Source organism: Barbus barbus (genome assembly GCF_936440315.1).
Source record: "Barbus barbus genome assembly, chromosome: 40".
NCBI classification, from domain to species: domain Eukaryota; kingdom Metazoa; phylum Chordata; class Actinopteri; order Cypriniformes; family Cyprinidae; genus Barbus; species Barbus barbus.
Genome location: NC_136718.1, coordinates 16,520,007 through 16,541,879, shown reverse-complemented (window position 1 = coordinate 16,541,879; position 21,873 = coordinate 16,520,007). Strand labels below are relative to the sequence as shown.

General features: G+C 35.5%; 1 protein-coding gene across 1 annotated transcript; it reads left to right on the top strand.

The window, feature by feature from the left end:
• Positions 1-19,807: 19,807 nt before the first annotated feature.
• Positions 19,808-21,501, top strand: sp5l (Sp5 transcription factor-like; the record flags this gene model as incomplete). The annotated part of the gene is made up of 2 exons (XM_079400101.1): positions 19,808-19,861; positions 20,467-21,501. 2 exons carry the CDS (start codon positions 19,808-19,810, stop codon positions 21,499-21,501), a joined length of 1,089 nt encoding a protein of 362 aa, XP_079256227.1.
• Between the last annotated feature and the right edge of the window lie 372 nt (positions 21,502-21,873).

Here is a 21,873-nt window from a genome sequence, read left to right as displayed (position 1 = left end):
TTAAAAACATGACAATAATCCACAAGTAATCCACAAGGCTCCAGTCGATAAATGAATTAGTTTTGAATTGAAAAGCTATGTTTGTAATAAACACATGTTGCTGATTCCAGCTAAAATATGAGTTTTCTAAACATAATATTGCTTTCTCCAGTGAAATAGTCTCATCTGAATCAGGAGAGAAATATGCACAGATCGAGCAGTATTTGAAAGCGAAAACATTCCAGAATTCTAAACAAATTATTATGGATTATGAACTCATATTTTGGCCAGAAGCAACGGTTTAAAGTTGAAACATCTTAATGATGGATTTTTTCTTATTTTACTTGAAAAGAATTTAACTGATGGACTGGAGTCGTATGAATTACTTGTGGATTATTGTGGTGCTTTTATCAGCTATTTGAACTGAATTTCAGATGGAAATCTGTTCTGATAAAGAAACAAACTCATCTATACATAGGGTGAGTACATTTTAAGCAAATTTTCATGTCTGAGTGAAGTACTTAGTAGTTAAGGGGAAGCCCAGAGTTTCAATTTGAATGAACCAGTTGAATGTACTTCATTGCCATTGTCAAGTATGTTCTATTGTCTGAAGAGTAACTTACGTTGTTAAACTGCAATGAAAAATGGGTGAGCCTCTGAGTTTTAGTGTGAACGTGGTGGAGATCACTCTAGCTCTGGCTCAGCCAACAAAACCATTGCCGTTTGTACTGCTAGACAATGTCACGGGTGCCTGAGATTGCAATCTCACAAAATGTCCAACCCATAAAACAAAGACCGATACAATATAAATGGAACAGTTGTTTTGGTAATAGCCCAGTATTAGGACGCATGAATGATCCTCTTCCTGACCATGTTGTTTGTTGGTTCGTGCAGAATGCCACGCACCTGCGCTGGCTCAGACTGGACAGGCTGCTGTCACACTGCAAACTTGGTTGAGGTGGTACTGCTAGTTCTTATGAGTCTCAATCAGGGTTATTATGTTAACTAAAACTAAAACAACAAAAAATGACTATACCTTTAAGTTGAATTAAAGTGAAAACAGAAAATATACTTAAAAAATCTCATTCAAAATATTAAAAAAACATAATAATATATCAGTAGTACTTAAATAATACAGGGTTATTAACATTAACTAAAAAAAAAATACATTACAAAAACAATTTAATTACTTGAAATAAAATAAACATGAGCTAAAATAAAATATAAAATCCAGACATTTTCATTAGTTTAAACTTAAATACTAACTTAACTAAACCTATACATGCATATTTAAAAAAAATAAAAATGTCAAAAACAAACAAAAAAAATACTAATACTATAACTTAAACTTTAAATAAAAACAAAATATAAAAATGTTAAATATTAACAAAAATTAAAACAATAATACTAAAATTACACTGCTTCTGACTGACAGAGACTTTGAAAAAGCAATATGAACAAGAGAAGTCATTTAGAATTTAAATGTATCAAATATAGAGTTTATCAAATATAATAATCATGCATTTTGATGTAACAGAAAAGTCAGTCCAACACTTCAAATAAATGCTTTCTCTGATTGAGGGAAGCATGGCTAAAGGGCATGAACTTTATGACTAATTATCTCATTCATTCTTTAACAGATTGTTGCCAAATTACACAAACATTTTATATCAGCATTAGACATTAATTTCGTAAGCACTTTTTTCACTGTGGCTGTATTGCTAAAGACAAAGCAAAAGCCATCCAGAGGGGATGTCTTCACAATGTCTTCACCATTGGATATAGTCCAAAATGTGAAGTGTATCCATTTTGAGTGTATTTTTAATTATAAGTGAAAAATACAGTTGTTTTGATCTCATATTCTCCAGAATCTCCAGGTCTCTGTAGATATGCTCTGATATGTGAAGTTTTTTTTTTTTGTCAAGGAATGCAGCTATTGTTCATCAGCTCAGGAGAATTTATGGACACACTGATGGCGTGTTGCGTCTGGTGGCTGTTTAAACAAGATATTAATCAGCGGTGAAAGGAACAATGCACTGAATGGAAGAGGATATGGAGTGTTGAACCCCCCTCAAAAGCAAGACGAAGCTCGAGCACTCCAACAAAAGACAGGTTATGATAAACCAGACAATATAGATATTATAAACAAGAGTGATTCACTTCAACTGGAGTGTGTTTACAGTCTAATCTGGATGTCGGTTGACAGGTGGTCTTCGTTGATAAAGTGTTGAGTCTCAGACATATTTCCCCTCTGACTGCCCAAGCAGTCTGCATAAAAAAGCCAAATGAAGATATAACATTTGTGAAGCTATTTAAGGCATTTATTTGAATGAATCCAAAGGAAAAGTGGAAAAAGGAATTAGTGTTGTTACAGAAAGCTGGATCTCATTGCATAGTTAAAAAATAAAGCATGTCATGTGATAGTACTTGCATAAGGGGGACCGACTTGGTTTTCTTTAACTAGAAATGTTTTTGTGGTATAATTTCCCTAGCTGTATATGCAATAATTGCATTAGAACAATAACTTGTTAACCTTCATGCCCCCCTCACGCTGAGAGTGTGTCGTGGTCCTCGGCTATTGTCGTCTGCTTCATCACGTTGTTCTTGTTATTGGATGGGCGACAAATAATTAGTCAAAAATCAATAGTTCCTCTCATTGTTCCTTATCTTTTTTATGGGCTACTTCAGCTGACCCCCACTGGTATGTCCTTTGCTCTGACCTCGACAACGAGACGGGTGCTGAACTGATCTTTCTGTCGCCATCTGACCACCTCTCCCTTCCTGTTCAATCACAAGTACATCTCCACATTCATTTTACGGGTTATAATGAATAATGATTAGTTCTTCTTTGCTCCTTCAGCTATTCTGGTCTCTCCATACTGCTGTACTGCTTGATCATCTTAGCAATACTGGGCACATCCATAGATTTGATTTTGTCATGTGTCTGGCTGTATTGTGTAACCTGCACTTTTTACCTTTTATCATGGCATATTTTATTTGACTTTCTTTGTTTTGCTTTTCTACATTTTACAGCCTTGTTTGTTTTGTTTTTTAAATTTAGATTTCTGCCTCCATAATATAATTTGGAAAGTTTATTAGAATAATTATATGTAAATCCCAAAAATATGTAATAACTTAATAATATTATTACTAAACATTACACCAGCTCTGCAAAGAATCAGCCAGAAAAGATTATTGAAAAAAAAGGTCAATGAGTGCTTATACATCTAATGTTTTGTTTAAAATCTAATTCCACAATCAATAAACCAAACAAATATTATTTTACCATTTTAAACTACTAATTTAATATATTTATTTAAATAACTTTTAATATAATTTAAAATTTCTGTACAGTTTGGATTTTTTTCCTATATTAGTTTTAATCTGAAAATAATTATATGCTGCAAAAAAAAACAATATATGTATATACAAATTATATGATAATATTCCTAAATATTATACCAGATCTGCACACAATCAGCCAGAAAATAACTGATTACGAAAACAGAATGTTTAGGGTCATTGAGTGCTGACTCAGAAAATGCAGGCCAACAAAATGCTTACAGTTTAAATTGTTTTGAACCATGGTAACTTGTCTTATCATTTGGAAAACAGGAGTGTGACCGGCGTCTGAACAGCAGCAGGAGAGGAAGGGGAGTTGAAGAACATGCAGTGACCTTGTGTTCTCTGAGGAGGATAAACCTTAGCAAACACACCTTCACCTCTAATCTCACACTTCTATGTATATATTTGATAGATTTTATACATACACAATCTTCTCAAAGTTTATGGTAAGTATAGATGACTTCCAAAGCGTTGGTGTAGCATCGGATTGCGCTATAGGGAATTACTGTTCCTAGCCCTTACTTTCAGCATTGTGCTGCTATAATGCCCTGTTGGGACACAACCTTGAACTACATTGTGAAATTTTCTTTGCATTGTCCGCAGCTCTATCACTGTGTGGCCCTCAAATTCTATATTCCCTCTTTATATGACCCCTGAGGATCTCAGTGGAGACTGATAACTAATATTTGGTGCCAGAGTGAGGTCTTGGGTGAACCCAGGTCAGCTATCTCTCTCACACGCACACTCACACACACACACTCATCTTAAGTAAAGAGTCCAGAGATCCTGAAGGACTCTTGGCTCTTAAGGAGAGCTGACATCAGTGATTTCTAGCCACTCTGTCAGGCTAGTTTGATTTGTTTATACCAAATATCGTTGAGATGGTTAATGTTATGTTAATGGTTAAACAGTAAAGGTTTTAATTTAGAGAATGATTAGCAATAATGAGACAGTGAGTTCTTACAGTATTGCTTAGATGCAAAGTTTTAATTAACAAATGTGTCTTCTCAGAGCGAAACACTGACGTGGTCAGTTTTGCAAGAGAGGCTGTAATGGAGGTACTTTACAGTACTAGTCTTGTTCACACGGATACTTAGAGTCATTTGGGGACATACTGTCACCCTGAATTAATAGTGTATAGATAGATAGATAGATAGATAGATAGATAGATAGATAGATAGATAGATAGATAGATAGATAGATAGATAGATAGATAGATAGATAGATAGATAGATAGATAGATAGATAGATAGATAGATAGATAGATAGATAGATAGATAGATAGATAGATAGATAGATAGATAGATTTATTTATTTTTAAGAGTGTAAGGAACTTGCTGACCAAACTTTTGAATGGTATTGCATATTATTACATATTTTAGACTAAACTATTATTATCTTCCACCCAGTTCAACACATATGAACTTTTATGTCACAATTGTGTACTGCTATTAATCTTTAGCTGTGACAGATTGACTAAGAGCTCTGATGAGGCAGGGTTGCACTTTAGCATAAATAATAAAATGTATAAACTGGAATGTGTATTCGCAATTTCAATGAAAATGTATGAAACAAGAATGAGGATCATAGCTTAACAAAGTAACAAAGTCTTCTTTATCAACTCATTTTCACACAGCAGTCACTTCCTCTACCTATGATTAATATTTCACCTTCATAGACCCTTGACCATTATAAAACTTGTTTATTTTATCGCAATTATTTATGCTCATTTAAAATGGCTGATGTTTGTTTTCATTGATAATATTTCAGTTTCATTCATCTCTTTTTAATCATCCATCGCCATGCTTTAAAAAAAGCACCGTAACCTCAGCAAAGCGGAAGGGGTGAGTCTCCAAGCACTTGGCTTTGTCTGCTTTTTGGCTCGGGCCATCAGATAACAGTCTGGACAATGGCCCTCCATTCTGCAGTACAGGTCTTAAATGACCAGGAAGTGGCCATGAGCGGTCCAGTTGGTCGGATCCCATGGGTCCACTCAGCCCTGACGGGGCCTGGATCAGAATGAATGGCAGGAGAGCATGTGGGAGGAAATAAGAGGCCAGTGGCCACCCAGCTGGAGCCATGACTGCCCTTTGATGCTGAAAACAGAGGGGTGAAGGTGAAGGTGGGTGCAGAGAGAGCAGGAGGGACACTGCCCAGTTACTGCATCTTGCATCTTTTGGCCTCCTCCAAGGGAACACAGACAGGGAACTATGTTAATTCATAAAAGCTCTGTGAGGAAGCATCATACAATTTACATTTAAAAGTATAAATTTTACCAATCATTGGCATATATCGCTTAGCTATGATAAAGCACTTGATTCTAAAAAATATCAGACATATAATAGTTCAGCAGACCTTTCATAAGGTCTCTTGCTCAGCATTTTTAACACAACTCATAACATCCTTGTTCTTACTGACTGCAGAAAACCATTTTTGGTTCCACAAAGAACCATTCAGTCAAAGGTTCTTTAAGGAACCATCTCTTTCTTACCTTTTTATACTCTGAAGAACCTTCTTTCACCACATAGAACCTTTTATGAAACAGAAAGGTTCTTCATATGTTAAAGGTTCGTTATGGAACAATTTAGACAAAAAGGTGGCATCATGAAGCACCTTTATTTTTAAGAGTGTATGCTCACAAAAGTAAAAATACATATTGTGAAATATTATTACAATTTAAAATAAGTATTTTTATGTTTATACATTTTTAAAAGTAATTTATTCCTGTGATGATAAAAAATGACTTTTTAACAGCCACTGACTTACTCCAGTCTTCAGTGTCACATGATCCTTAGAAATCATTCTAATATGCGATCTGGTACTCAACTAAAATGAAAATGGTTGATCTGCATATTTATGGAAACTGTGATACTTTTTTTTCAGGATTCTTTGATAAATGGAAAGTTTCAAAGAACAGCATTTATTTAAAAGCATGTGGAATTTAAAATCTTTACTGGGTCCATGCGGAATAAAAATATTATTTAAAAATGATTACTGACCCCAAACTTTGGAATGGTGTACATATACTTAACACGATACATATTTCATCAATTAACTAAAGGCTAATAATATTTATAATATAAGACTTAATGATTTAAAGACTGTCCCCTAGTGGAGAGGTTGATGCAAGACAAACCTCATACTTTATTAGGTGTGAATTATTATTTTTTTCAGTCACAACCCACTCTACAAGCTCAGCAGGCATCGTCCCTGTATATTGCCCTGCTGTTTGGGTTGGAAGCATGCCCTCTTTTCCCACAGGTAGACAGGTGATGGCTGCCATACAGAGCTAGCATTGTGTTTTTCATCAAAGAGAGAGTTGTTGAAGAAGCTGTACTGTTCTGGACTATCATACATATCAGTGCAGGTGTGCAGAGGGGGATGGTCACCGGACCGCTCACATTTCAGCCATGCTTATTCTACTGCATGAACGTATCTGTGTTTCTGGCAAATATATAGTGTATCTGTTATTCTACAGAGTTCTATCTTGTGAAGTCTGTGCAAAACAAACTGTCCGTTTATTATGTTAGACTATGTTTATGAATACTGCAAAAGGCCTATGTGAAGCACATACTGTGTAGACTCACTGGTTCATCGTTGACTCAGCACTGCCCTCTGCTGGACCAGAACTTGCAATACAGAAAGTTGAAACTTGTTTCCTATTTTCCTATGAAAAAAGAAACAAAATATTGGTTAATACAGATTAAATACAGTCAATTTAATTTAAATTTATAGTATTTTAAAAATAAATACACATTTCAAATTCCACATTGGAAATAAATTTTAAATGAAAATATTAATAATAAAATAGGTTAATATTTGCATTTAACTACTCACATTGCATCAATAAATATTCTATCTTCTGAATATTTGCACATATTGAAAATGAACAAAACTGGTCTATCTGTACTCATTTACTTTAATTTTTTAATACTTAATTTAACGCAAATGACAGCCCCACAGGAACAGGGATGCAGATTTGTTTTTGATGTGAAAATATTATTTCCTCTGCCATGTAGATGATCTACTTTGATATAAAAAAAGAATCAGGATAGATATTTACAACAAATGTATGAAGGAGTGTAAAAGCAGTATGATAAATAAGCAGACGGCACCGAGCTATCCATCTCTGCGTTTCCCCACTTTCACTTCTTTTATTTTTGAAGATCAAGCAATGGCAAAAAGTTGAATAATTCTGTGTCTTTGATCTACACACAAGTACGAGTTCATTTCCATTTTTAATTTTTTTTCTTCCTCTCTGTAAAAGTGCCAGCATCAAGATTTACCTTGGTGTGCAAATGTGCTGGAACAGGTTAAAAGGAAATCTCCCTGCTCTCTCAAAGCTGAAGTGCAGATGTTATGAAGTTAATTAAAAATTTAGCAATTTGTTTCTTCAGCACCAATTTAGGTTGCATCAAATGGGAGAAAGGAAAAGGTGAAAAAAAATGAGCGAGAGAGATGCATAAACCGGTCACATTTTTTACTAGAAAATGTCATTACAGATATCTTACAGGAATAAGTATACAATATGTTTTATATTTAATATATTAAAACAAAATACTTTTTATTTCCTCTGGCTATACACATAAAAATAAACATTCTTTATTGGAATCTTTGGTTCCATGAAGAACCTTTAACATCTAAAGTTCTGAGAATATTCCCCATGGGAAGGTTCCGTTCTGGCAAGGTTCTCTCAAAGTTATGAACAAACTCTTTAAATAATAGTGTTCCCTTGACGTTCATACAACCAAGAAAATTTTTTTTAAACAATTTTAAAAACTGGACATGTTGAATATAGCAAAATGTTCTTAAAACTTTTTTTTTTTTTTTTTGGCACCTGGGTTTCCATTGAACAAAAGGTTCTTTAAAAGAGGAAAAAGGTTTTTAGATGATTAAAATTTTCTTCTCACTAAACTGTTTAATAAAAGGTTACTTGTGGACCAAAATTGTTCTTCTATGGTATTACTGTGAAATCCTCCCTTTGAAACATTAATCACATTCATTTAAGGGGATAGTTAACCCCAAACTGAAAGTTCAGTTATCAGTTACTCACCTTCCTAAAAGAACTGATTTTGTCCATACATTGAAATTGTCCATCACACATACCCCAATATGTTATTTTTCTGTTAGGGGTCTTTGCAGACAAACCTGCATCCTCTACCTCCATCAAAACCTGTTGACAACTAACTTGACTTGTCAACGCTCATTACTCACAAGCTGCAATATCCAGAGGATATTCCACAAGCTTTTTTAACAGCTATCATGGTACAGTAAGCTGGCGCTTCATAAATAATTATCAATGTTTACTGATATTGCATCAGATTGTTGACACAGACCGTGTGTTTCTCTCTGTTCACACCTAAATAATGGTGCCGTGCAGAAAAGGTGTCAAGTCTCCAGGGAGGGTCTGCCAGCCTCCCCACTACCGACTGCCTGATCATGCCCATGACATGAGTGAGGCTTGGATCCTCAGCACAGGTGTTGCAGCAACGTTGGCACAGAATTCCCATGCCCGAGTACACAGCCCAGTGTTAACCGCTATCTGCTGGCTCTTCCCAGCAGACCTGAGCTTCCATTGAGGGATATTACAAGCGGCAGGCGCTCTCCTCTGATCTGCATGCGCTCGGCACTCTCTCAGTCCTGGGTGAATAGTGCTTGACTTGTTCAATTTGTTTAGAAGCCTCATTCGGCGCTTTGAAGCCACGCATCTTAGCATAAATCATAACCTGTCTAGTTGCTCACAAGTGCTTTGAAATGCAGCATCTGCTTTGAGTCCCTGCTTTACAATTAGTTAGGCAACATCAATAGATTGACTAAATATCATCTTTCTTCATAATGAAGTGTTTGGGGTATACTGCAGCTTATGAAAGGAGAGTGTTGTCTTATCTTTTTTATTTCACCTGGATTTAGTGGACAGATGAAGTTCATCATTCAGATAGTAGGATACGTAACAATCAAATTGGGTTATGGCGGATAACCTACTTAGAGTGTATTATGGTTTTGGGGCATTGAGCTTGTTGTTTACTCTTTCATCACTCCATTCCTGTTATCTGTTTGTTCATTTGTTTTGCAAACTAGAGCCGTCTGTTCTGTGGTGGGGAAAGAGGAAGAAAAGATCTTAGAAGACAAGGAGTAAAACTGTCTCTGACGTGCCTGCTTGTCGTCAGCGAGTGAAGTGAACTCAATGAAGGGAAGTCAATAGACGTAATGTACAGTAGACCGAGACGTCCTGAAAAGACTTTCTCACAAATGCCTCACTCAATGTGTGTCATTCCAGTGGTGACTCTGAAGTTTGTCATTTGTAAATGTAGTATATTTCAAATTTATCAAATTAATGTTAATAAAGGTCAAGGTGAGAAATTAATCAGGGTAACAGGGCTCAGAAAAAAATGACACTGAAAGTCATTGATTTGGAGGAAATTGGGAGGGAAAAGAAATTCTATCTATCTATCTATCTATCTATCTATCTATCTATCTATCTATCTATCTATCTATCTATCTATCTATCTGTATGTATGTATGTATGTATAATTACTGCTTTTACTCTACTTCATATTGTTTATTATATACTGTATACAGTACAGTATGTGGTTATAGTGTTTTCATTAAAAAATATCAAATAATGATTAATTTGTTAATTTCAGTTCAATTCCAGGAAATGTCAGGGAATTTTAATAGTTTGAAAATCATGTAAAAAAATAACATATTCTAAAAAAGAATGGACAATTATGCACATTTTATTTATTTATTTATTTGTGGGGGTTTTTCTATACTCAGCTCTAAAATATTGCTAGAAATACAAAGCAAATTCATTGAACTAAAGGTGTGGGAACATATATTGTATATGAAAATGCCCATCGTTCCTTAGTACATTGTGCAAGTTAACATTATGAATTTGTATCAGGAATTAATGTCATTGATCCATCACAGCAGGTTTGGTCTTATTATTGTCTGCACACTCAATTAAACCATAGATCAAAGAAATGTTGATCCAGCGTTCCTCTCTATCTTAATGCACCCCCTTCAACCTGCAACATTAGGAATTCTTTTTGCATTGAGAAAAGAAGGAAAAAATAAAAAAACACTTAAGTTTCTCATTTTCCAAAGGCAGGTATTTGATCAGTAGTCATAAATTAAAGGTACGGGGGTGCAAATTACGGCATGAGGATTAGATAAAAGCACCTCTCTGTCAAAAGGTGGCATCTTCAAAGCACCCCTAGTTAAGCAGCACACAACAGGACACCGCCGATGTCTGGCATGGCCCGCTGCCGGATGACATCTCTCCGTGTATTACGGGGGCTGTGCTAACCGTGGGGGCCAAACAGCTGCTGATGGAGGTGTGCAAACACAAATAAATCTACATCTGTGAGCAGAGAGCTGCTTCTCATGTCAGGGACTCTGCCACCAGCTCATTACTAATGCATTGGATGAGTAGGCTGCATATGGCCTGAGATACAGGGTGGAGGAGGGGCACAGAGGGTCTGAGTGAGGAGACTTCATATAAAAATTTAAGTTCTGTTGTTATTTACTCACCCTCATGTCCTTCAAAAATGTTTTTATCATAATGTCTTCACATAGATCTTTTCATATCAATAGGTTAAAATGAAAATTCTGGCATCATTTACTCACCCTGATGTCACAAAAGAAGTTCAATAATGACATCCCTCAGAAAATTTTAGCATGGTGATGGATATGACAATGTTAATGTGTTTGGTCTCGGCGGAACAGATCTGCAACGCTGCTGCTGCTGCTGTTGGTTATTGCTGTAGTTGCAGATTATTGCTGCTGCTGTTGCAAGCAAGTATACAGGAACTTGCTACTGCTAATGCATATGGCGATACGGTGCTGTGAGTATTTAAGACATTGCTGCTGTGCAAATAGTATATAAAATAACCCGTAGCAGATCTATACAGGTGGAGCTGGGGAAGATGAAGGGTTTCAGAGAAACTCTGAAAGTACGCTGCCAAAATCTCAAGTGAATACTAGCCAGCCTTATAAATGCAAGACAGTAAGCTCATTGGCTGCATATGCAACATGAACCAATCAGCTTGTGCCAAGCCGTTTAACTCTCTGAATATCATCAGTTACGTTAACAACCCATCAGCCTGCACCATCTAGAGTTTCATGACTGAACTATACATATATTTTGAAGAGTCTTTGTAACCAAACTGTTGTGGGTCCCACTGTCCTATTGTAATTTTGTTTATAGTGAAGATCAATGGAAACTGAAATGGTTCAGTTACCAATATTTTTCAAATTATCTTCTTTTATGTTCTGCAAAAGAAAGTCATACAGATTTAAAATAACATGTAGGTATTGCATCATGTTTTGCCACAGGATAAAAAAAAATATAAACATTTAATTGTGACTTTTTCATCTCACATTTCATACTTTTTTTTTTTTTTTTGCCAATAAACTCAGAACTTGGGCTTTTTTCTTGCAGTTTTTCTTGCCATTGTGAGTTTATATCTCACAATTTCGACATTTCTTTCCCCCTCAGGATTTCATGTTCATCTCACAACTCAGAGAAAAAGACAAAATTGTGAGACATAAACTCACAAACTCAAGAATTGTTAGTTAAAAAATCAGAATTGCTAATGAAAAACGTTGTAATCACCTTTTTATTTATACTGTGGCAGAAACAAGATTCCATATGAAAGTGATTATAGTCTTTCAGGCTCCAAAGAGTATTTAAATGTGTATGTATGTATTTATTTTTTTATGGTGTGTCTGTTCCATGGGAAAAAAAAATAATCAGGATACTGTTTACTTATAGTTTAAGCACTTTATATAATGTTTGCATTTTAGGCACATTTGAGTAAATCTGCTAGGTGCGCACATGTACGGTCAGAGTAAGGGCCTGTAGAAGCACCTGCATTTGATGAGTTTAAAGAAACATTCTTTTTGTTAAGAAAACGCTTAAATCATCATTCACTTTTGTCCCTTCCGTGTGAATGCCATCACTGTCAGAAGCAAACGTCATATCCATTTCAACAGCTTTTGTTGTAGGAACAATTGTGATCTGCATAGCTTGGTATAGGAAGGTTGGACCCCTCTAACCAAATGTTTTGGTTTTGATTGCTGGTTAAATGTAATAGGTTGTTTTTTCACTTCCTCTCCTAATGAAGTAAAGCTATTTCTTAGAAATGTTTCTAACTAAACTAAAGTGATTTGACGGAAAAATAATGTATTGCAAAGTTAGTTAACATCCAATCAGAATTCCACGATTATATTAGTGATTTCCACAGAGTAAAGCTTTCTGCCATGTAATCAAATGGAGGTACAGGAATTATACGTGTAATTAGAACACAGCCATCAAAGCCTGACATACCCCTCACATGTCTCACTGTAATTCTGAGCTTCTAAGGAAACTGGCTGGGGTCCATGTGCTGCGCAATACCCACATTAACTTGACATTGTCAGGTGTTCTGACTATTTATTTTCTTTTGTTTTCAGTGTGTGTTTGCGTGTTATGAGCCGTATTTGATTGATAATCCGCCTGTTCTTTTCTTTTGTTTTCAACCGGGCTTGTATATTATTTATATTATGTTGCCTTAGACTGACAGCTATTTTGGGGAATTAGTCTTTAGTCTTTAAGGGGTTTAAAGAACATGATCCATAAATAAAAAATGCCCCCCTCGCACTGTAAATTAGTAATCATTCATTTTCAATTTCAGATACGTTATTTGCACACAACCAACATCTGCTGTGTCTGACTTCAGTGCATTTTAATAAGTGTCAGAGTAAAGTAATAGAGTAATAAAGTATTGTGGGTCCAAAATCCACATTGAAAAACTTTGTTCAATTTTTTTTTTTTTTTTTTTTTTTTTTTTAATAAACTAAATAATACATATCAGATACTAAGACATTCTGAAATTCATATACATTTTTGGCTCAAATTATTATTGGAATAGTGTTGTTTTTACTGGGGAAAATGTATAGAAATGCAAAATAGCATTTTTCATTAATGATCTTAGTCTTTTGGACTCTTTTGTGTATAATTCTAGAAAGTCTTTTCTCAATATAAGAAGCAAACAAACTTCACTATGTTCAAAAGTTTGGGATCAGTAAGCTTTGCTCTCCAAGGCTGCATTTGTTGCACTAAAAATATAGTAAAACTGAACTATTATTACAATTTAAGACTGTTTTCTATATTTTAATATATTTTAAAATGTAATTAATTCTTGTGAGGGTAAAGCTGAATTTTCAGCATCATTACTCTGGAATTCAGTGTCACGTGATCCTTCATTTCTTATTATCAATGTTTAAAACAGTTGTTTAAAACCATTTTTTCCCAGATTTGTTGAGAAAAGTTCAAACGAACAGCTTTTATTTGAAATAACAATATTTTGTAACATTGTAAATGTCTTTTGATCAATTTAATACATATTTGCTGAAAAAAGTATTAATTTCTTTCAAAAAATCTTACTGATCCCAGACTTTTGAACAGTAGTCTGTATCAAATGGTCTGTCTTCCAGTGGAACTGAGTGCTTGAGGCTGAATGTCTGGTCTTCAAACAGGATGTCTTTTCAATATGTGAGAGTTCAAAGTGCTGAAGTATTCTTCAAAGCTCGGACACTGAGCAAATTTCTTTCAGATGGCAACTTTCAGAGTTTGTCACGTGACTTTGTGTGGGTCAAAGAGCTGAATCGCTCTGGTTTACCATCCATTGTTGCTGTGGGATTAAGCAGTCAGGGTGTATTTAAATGACAGACGAGGCAGATCGGTGCTGAGGAAGGGAGTTGTTCCATGCTGTAAAGTCTTCACTCTCGTTTTTATATACAGTTCCAGTACCCCCTCCATTTCACTCTTTCCTTTCGTCTTTCGTCTCAGGGAGTGCAGGCGCATGTCAAGCGATTGTTGAATTGAAATATTGATGTAGAATATCAAAGCACGGGGTATAGCTCCTGTGTTTCCTGAACTAACCGAAAGCTGCTTTGATCACAGGCTCCTGTGATCTGACTTCTGAAGTTGTTAAGAGTACTGAAAAACAAAATACAAACAAACTTCAAGTGCCCCTAGTAATGATAAAAGTTTTTCTGACAAGTAGATTTTTGTGCTTTTGCATTTTCACACACAAATGATGGAATTCCTTCTCGCATTAATGCAAATGGACAGTTGTTAAAAACACTTCTTTCATAGTTTCAAAATGGTTTATTTCATAAAATGGCATTTCATAGTGCAAAATAACTCTAATTCTTAACTCCAATTCAATAAATCTTCTTTTTAGTATTTTCAAAAACTTTCATTTGTACTTTTAACCTTTAGAAGTGATCAGTTGGTAATGAACTAAGTAATAAAAAATAAAAAAAATAGTAAAAAAACTAGATATTTCCGACACCATTTGTGGAATCTTTTCATAAATGGGAAGATTTTGAGGCACTTGAAATATATATTCATATTGAAGCCCATTTCCACCATGAAATAAAACAAAATGTAATTGTGACTTTTTATCCCATTTTTCATCTCAGAATTTCAAGATTATATCTCACAAACTCACAGTTTTATTTCTTGCAGTTTGGATTTATTTTCTCAGAATTGCGAGAAACTAAATTTAAATTGTGGGATATAAACTCAGAAATGTGAGATAAAAAAAAAAGTTAGTTAATTAGTATTGTGAGATAACTTGCAATAGCGAGGCATACAGTAAACTCGCAATTCTGAGAAGAAAAGTTCAAATTATGAGATATAAACTCAAAAAAAGTCAGTAATTTTGAAAGAAAGTTATAGAAAGTTGCAATTAACTTTTTTATTCTGTGGCAGAAACAAACTCTGTCTCTAAATTAAAATCAGATTTGCAAAATTGAAACAAATTTTGAATTGCGAGATATAAACTCAGAATTGTGAGGAAAAAGTCACAACTTTTTCTTTTTTTTTTTATCAGTATGTGGCAGAAATAGGTTTCCTTGAACACAAATATAGGATACTTGAGGCCCCTTCAAAAGGTGCTAGAGGTTCTCCAGACGGTTCTCCAATGCCTCAAGAATCATTATATGAACATTAAATGAGAGATTATGGCAATTAAATCAAATATTTGTGCAAAATCATCAGTAAGCCAGACCTAAAGCTCAGCATCATCAGCATCCTAAACTATTCAACATTCCTTGACACTGTCGAGGTAATTATGGCCAGTGCCATTCCTGATTGCATTGATTAGAGTTTTGGCTAGAAAGATGCAGGGGGCAGCAGGTTTTTACATGCACTCTGTCTCATCCATTATGCCACATTTGTCAAGTTGGGGGTTTCAAGTCATTTAGTCCATGTGGGGCTGTAAACTGGCTTTTGGAGATGGCCAGCAGTACAAAAGCTTGTGGCTGGCTGTTTGGAGTGCAGATGGTCAAGACAGCTGGGACAATTTAGCGATCTGAGACTCTTAAACTGCCCTCCAGACATGCTAAAAAAACAGCTTGACAACATGCCTGCCATTGTTTTGCTTATTTTATGAGGACATTGATCTTTGAATCAATGGATTTTGCATTTGTGATAGAGAAGAGTTGGAATCTTGCTGTCTGGACCAATAACAAATTTTAGAAATTAGAGTGTAAAGTTAAATTAAATCTATATACTATAATACATATATATGCTATGATAAATTAGAATGAATTTGCTAATTTACTACCATTACTTAAAATGATATGCATCTAAGATGACATAAAGAAAAACATAATATTCTATATATTATATTATTTTAATATTTTTTTTTTTGTAATATAATTTTTGACATAATTGTTTATAACTATTGGACATCTAGTATCTATTTTCTTTTGGATTTTGCATTTGTAATGGAGAAAAGTAAGACTTGCTGTCTGTATCACTAATACATTTTTAAAATTAGATTGTAGAAATAAATTAAATCTATAAATTAAATCTACAGATAAATGAAATGAAATCTAATCTAAATTAAATCAATTAAATCTACCATACACATATATATGTTTATATTCTCTATGATAAAGTATTTGATAAATCAGATAAATTTAAATGTAAAAAATAATGATTTAAACTGAAATCAAAAAGACTAAGGGAAGAATTATGACGGTCAATTTTTTGAAATTGAGATTTATACATCATATGAAAGCTGTTATTATTAATTAATAATTGATTTATGGTTTGTTAGGATTGGACAATATTTGGCTGAGATAAAACTATTTCAAAATCTGGAATCTGAGGGTGCAAAATAAATCTTTAAAGTTGTCCAAATTAAATTCTTAGCAATGCATATTACAAATCAAAAATCAAGTTTTGATATATTTATGGTAGGAAATTTACAAAATATCTTCATGTAACATGATCTTTACTTAATATCCTGATGTTTTTTGGCATAAAAGAAAAATGGATGATTTTGACGCATACAATGTATTGTTGGCTATTACTACACATATACCCGTGCTACTTATGACTGGTTTTGTGGTCCGGGGTCACATATATTATAATAGACACATTTTGTTTTTTTTTTCATTTCAAAGCATCATTTTAAATAATTTAATTTCAGTTCAAACCATATATAAATGGAGGAGCTAACCATTTTATGCCTGAATGGATGTAGTAAACTAATCATGCTCAGGAAATAGTGTGCGGCCACCTAACAGCAGCTGAAACCTCTGTTAAAGGCAGTTCTCCTGATTGCCTGCCATCTCTACAGCTGCCTAATGAAGGCTGGGATCTGCGCTTGCTTTGGAAATGAGTTTTCCCTTGAAAATGGCATAAGCCGTATCCAGGTCTATTTAAATGAGGTAACATGGGGAAGGTAAGCACAACCACTGGAGCATTGTTTGCACAGTTCAAAGTGAGGAGAGCGTACTTTGCACTTCAAAGACACTCATCTGGGAGGCAGTGAGAGGAGTGGGGGTGGCTGGGGGAAGGAGGGGGGATTTAGGGGACAGGAAATAAGAATCTGGGTAATTAACAACTTCTGCTCCGTAATAAAGCACGCAAAAGGCGACAGAAACAGCCTCCCCGTAAAGCCACAAAATTTTTGATGTATACATCCGTCCTCTCTTCCCCCTTTTTTGACTATTATTTTGTTTTATTAGTATTACACACCTTAATTGCCCTCCATACAGTGCAGGGATGTGCTGCTTATCATGTTGCGTTTAAAATTTAGTGTCTTTAACATGATGTTTCCACAGAACCAAAATTTTGCAGCTTAATTTTTAACAAAACAAGCTTCAAAAGGTTCTTCAAGAGATGCCATAGAAAAAAAAAAACATTTTTGGCTCCACAAAGAACCATTCAGTCAAAGGTTCTTTAAAGAACCATCTCTTGCTTACCTTTTTATACTCTGAAGAACCTTCTTTCACCACAAAGAACCTTTTGTGAAACAGAAAGGGTCTTCAGATGTTAAAGGAACCACTCTTTACAGAACCATTTGGACAAAAAGGTTCTTCTCGTGAAGCACCTTTATTTTTAAGAGTGTATGTTGATGGTTTTTTACGAATGTTATAGATTTTGTTTTTTTATTTTAATGAACTCTAAGCAATCAGCAGTCAGTCAAATTTAAGATAAACAGACAAACAGAAAATGTTAATTCAGCCATTGTGAAAGAGGAATCTATGCAGTTTAGATTTTTAATAACCGAGGCATAAAATATTAAAAACACTTATTATAAAAACGAGACATAATGACTCAAATTTTGCAAATGTAAAATTTAACAGCAATCATTTCAGTCTATCTATCTATCTATCTATCTATCTATCTATCTATCTATCTATCTATCTATCTATCTATCTATTATTAAACATTGTTTTTTCTTCTTTCTTTTAATGTGTGAATGAAATCACTAACTCGGTATAAACAGTCATTAATAGGCTCAGTATCATTTCCTAGGTTAGTTTATTTTAAAGGCAGTCTTCAAGATAAAAATGAATGTTACAGCAGCTCTATCCTAGTTGACGGATCTGAAGACAATTAAGTACGTTTCCTACGTGTCATCTCATTTCTCCATCACTGTGGTATATTTTAGCAGACTAAAGCAATGCATCTGCTAGGACAAAGGTCGATTGTTATGCGCCTGGAGGTGAGAGGCACCACAAAGCAGTGAGGATTTTCTATGTATTAAGATGTTAAATGGCTTTCCGACTTCAATGTAAATTCTGTGAGAGAAAGACTCAAAGTGTTAGATGAACTTTGGATGCTCTGCATTTAATCCCTTTAAATGTGATGACGCCCTTAACTTGAACCCGGAGTGTGAAAATGTCACGCAGAGTTCTTTATTAATTATATCACTTCAGAGTGCGAACTACTGAGTGTGCATAGAGATTTATTTCATTTGTTTTGCTGGAAACTTCTACTGATTACCTGGTATAGATAGCTTCTTTAATCGCCTTTATTAATGGGACAAGAATAATAGCCTTATTCGATCGTCTTCAAACATCATTGAGCGTCACCAGAATGATCAATTGACAACTAATAACATCTGAAGAGATTAAAAACAGATTAACAGAAAAATCGAACAGCCTACAGTGGAGCTAAAATACATAAAATGGCCTACTTTAAACCCTTCAAACTACATTAGGAACCAACAGTAGGGGAAAAAAACATTATATTAATGCCAATTAAGCAGTTAGAAATATCACATTTTCATATGTATAATATATTGTCATATTCATTTTTAAATGCACGTTTTTTTATTTAAAATGCATTTTAAAAAGTTATAATTTGTGTGGTTCGTCGCGCTTTTATGTAATTACTGATGGGGAAAAATCAAGTTGAAACTCTTAAAATCGAGTGGAAATTATTGTGACTAGCTACATTTTGTTGGTTTAATTAAGTTATTATAAAGGCTTGATTGTAAGAAGCAAGTGTGCTCGTTTAATTTTTGACAAAAGAACGAGTCGTTAAACCTGCAAATATCAGATACATGTAAACACACTTTCTCATATTGGACTCTTCTCACCAACAACCTGTAAAGTAAAGGGGTTCTCACAGGTTTACATTTGGCAAAATTAAATTAGAATGAAATAAAGGTTATAATACACACCCCTCTTGCTAATCTCCCAAAGATTGCCCTCCCCAATATTCCCCCACCGCATCTCTCCTCCATTCACTGGCCCTCCTGATACATACTTAAGAGACCCCGTCGAGAGGATCTTTTCCCTATAAAGAGAAGATGCATTCCGACCGCCTTTGAAATGATCCTCAGGACTTATTGCGACAGGCCCTTCAGTCGCACTTCAAAAGGAAGAGTTCTGGTTTGAAAGCCGCTGCTTTTGAAAAAGGGACCCAGAAAACCAGGAGCAAGAGCGCGAAGTGGTCAAAGACTCTTACAACCGATAAAGGACAGGAGTAGGAAGAGAGAATCGAGGGATTATTGATGATCACTATATCTAAACTCATGCACCGGTAACCTGGTTGCGTAACGGGGTCAATCCGTACAGGATCTTTGCGAGCCTCCTCGCCCGCACTCTCTGACTTTGTCACGGTTACGCACTGCGCGCAGCGCTTCACGCAGGTGTGGATATATCTTGAAGCTCCCGTGCACACATGGCTGCGTTAACCTTATCCAGAGCGGACAATTTCCTGCACAATTTCTTACAGGTACTACACATTTGTTTTTTAATAAATTTGTTTTATCATACATTTTCCGCTTACATAAGGATACTTATTAAATCAACACAATTAAATCAACAACTTTGAATTTTTTTCGCAGCATAACTTTTATTTGGAGGTATTTTTCTTTTTCTTTTTCTTTCTTTCTTTCTTTCTTTCTTTCTTTCTTTCTTTCTTTCTTTCTTTCTTTCTTTCTTTCTTTCTTTCTTTCTTTCTTTCTTTCTTTCATCTACTTTACATTCATTTAAAATGTCAATTGTTTTCCTTTAAATTTAACAACTATTCTGAGTTTAAGAAAAGTCATTAAATTACAAGTAATTAAAAAGTGCAAGTAACTTAAATTTGTCATTTTGGCAAGATTGTGTATTATATTCAATATATTCGCTGTAAAAATAATTTAGTAAAATGAGTTTAATTGCTGCGTTAAAATTTAATTATTATCATTTTGGAATTATTAATTTACTAATTCAAAAATAATCCAAAATAATAATAAAAACTAAAAACAAGACTGTAAATAAACTTATATTACAAAATTAATTTTATACCAAATATAATTCTATATAATTCTGAATCAATTATTTTCTCCCCTCTAGGATCGTACTCCCAGCTCCTCTCCAGAAAGCGGTCCTAACACCCTTTCCTTTTTGGCCACCACATGCAGTCATGCTTGGCAGGAGGGGTCGCAGCTCCCTTACGAGGGGCCGGTGGGCTCCGCTTCCAGCATGTTTCAGCTCTGGAGCAATGACGTGGCCCCAAACTCCAGCTTGAGCGCTCACCAGATGACCTTCACCGTGCCCAAAATGCAGTTCCCCAGTCACATGCAGCCCACCCTGGGCTCGCACTCCCATCATCACCATCATCACCACCATCACCACCACGAGCTCCCCCTCACCCCTCCAGCCGAGCCTCCGTCTGCCTACTCATTCGATCTGTCTCCAGTAAAGATGCTCTCCTCCCAGGTGCAGGGGAACGCACAGTACTACACGCAGCACAACACTGTGGGTCAGAACTTTCCTAGCTTCCTTCAAAACGCTTCAGGAAGACCTCACCTGCCAGGTGGACATGTTGAGGATGGCCAGCAGTGGTGGAGTCTATCTCAGAGTAACAGTGCACCCTCTGGGCACCCCTTCTCTCTGGGACGCCAGCTGGTTTTGGGCCACCAGCCTCAAATCGCTGCTCTTCTTCAAGGAACCTCAAAAGGTCTGTTGAGCTCAACTCGCCGTTGTCGCAGGTGCAAATGCCCCAACTGCCAGTCCACGGGAAATGGAGGTGCTGCTCTGGAATTCGGGAAGAAAAGACTACACATTTGTCACATTCCAGATTGCGGCAAGGTCTACAAAAAAACCTCTCACCTGAAGGCGCACCTGCGCTGGCATGCCGGCGAGCGGCCCTTCATCTGCAACTGGCTCTTCTGTGGAAAGAGCTTCACGCGCTCAGATGAGCTGCAGAGGCATCTTCGCACACACACCGGGGAGAAGCGTTTCGGCTGTCAGCAGTGTGGCAAAAGGTTTATGCGGAGCGATCACCTCTCCAAGCATGTGAAGACCCACCAGAGCAGGAAGAGCCGGTCCAGTCAGCCTTCTCAAAGTGGGACTGATGCACTGCTAAGCAACATTAAGAGAGAGTAAAGGATGCTGAATGCAAAAGAACACAGTATAGTATCAGGAATGAAACCAGAGACCCTTTGAGGCCATTTGTGTCATCTAAAAAATTTTATAGAAAAGGTGAAATTGTTAAAAAAATATAGTATATTCCAAAAAGCAATAGGAGCATGGGCCTGTTTTGAAAACACTGGAGAGAAAGAACACAATGCTGCACCGAAATTGATCTTTGAGACTTTAGGTCACAATGGACGTGATAGAGCTGATAAAAGTGACGTTTTTTTATGGCTCTGGATGCAAAGACTTCTTATGACTGAATTTGCCCTTGCACATTTATTTAAGGATAATTAAATTCCAAGAAATTCTCTGAACAGCACAATCAAAAGTATTTGTTACATG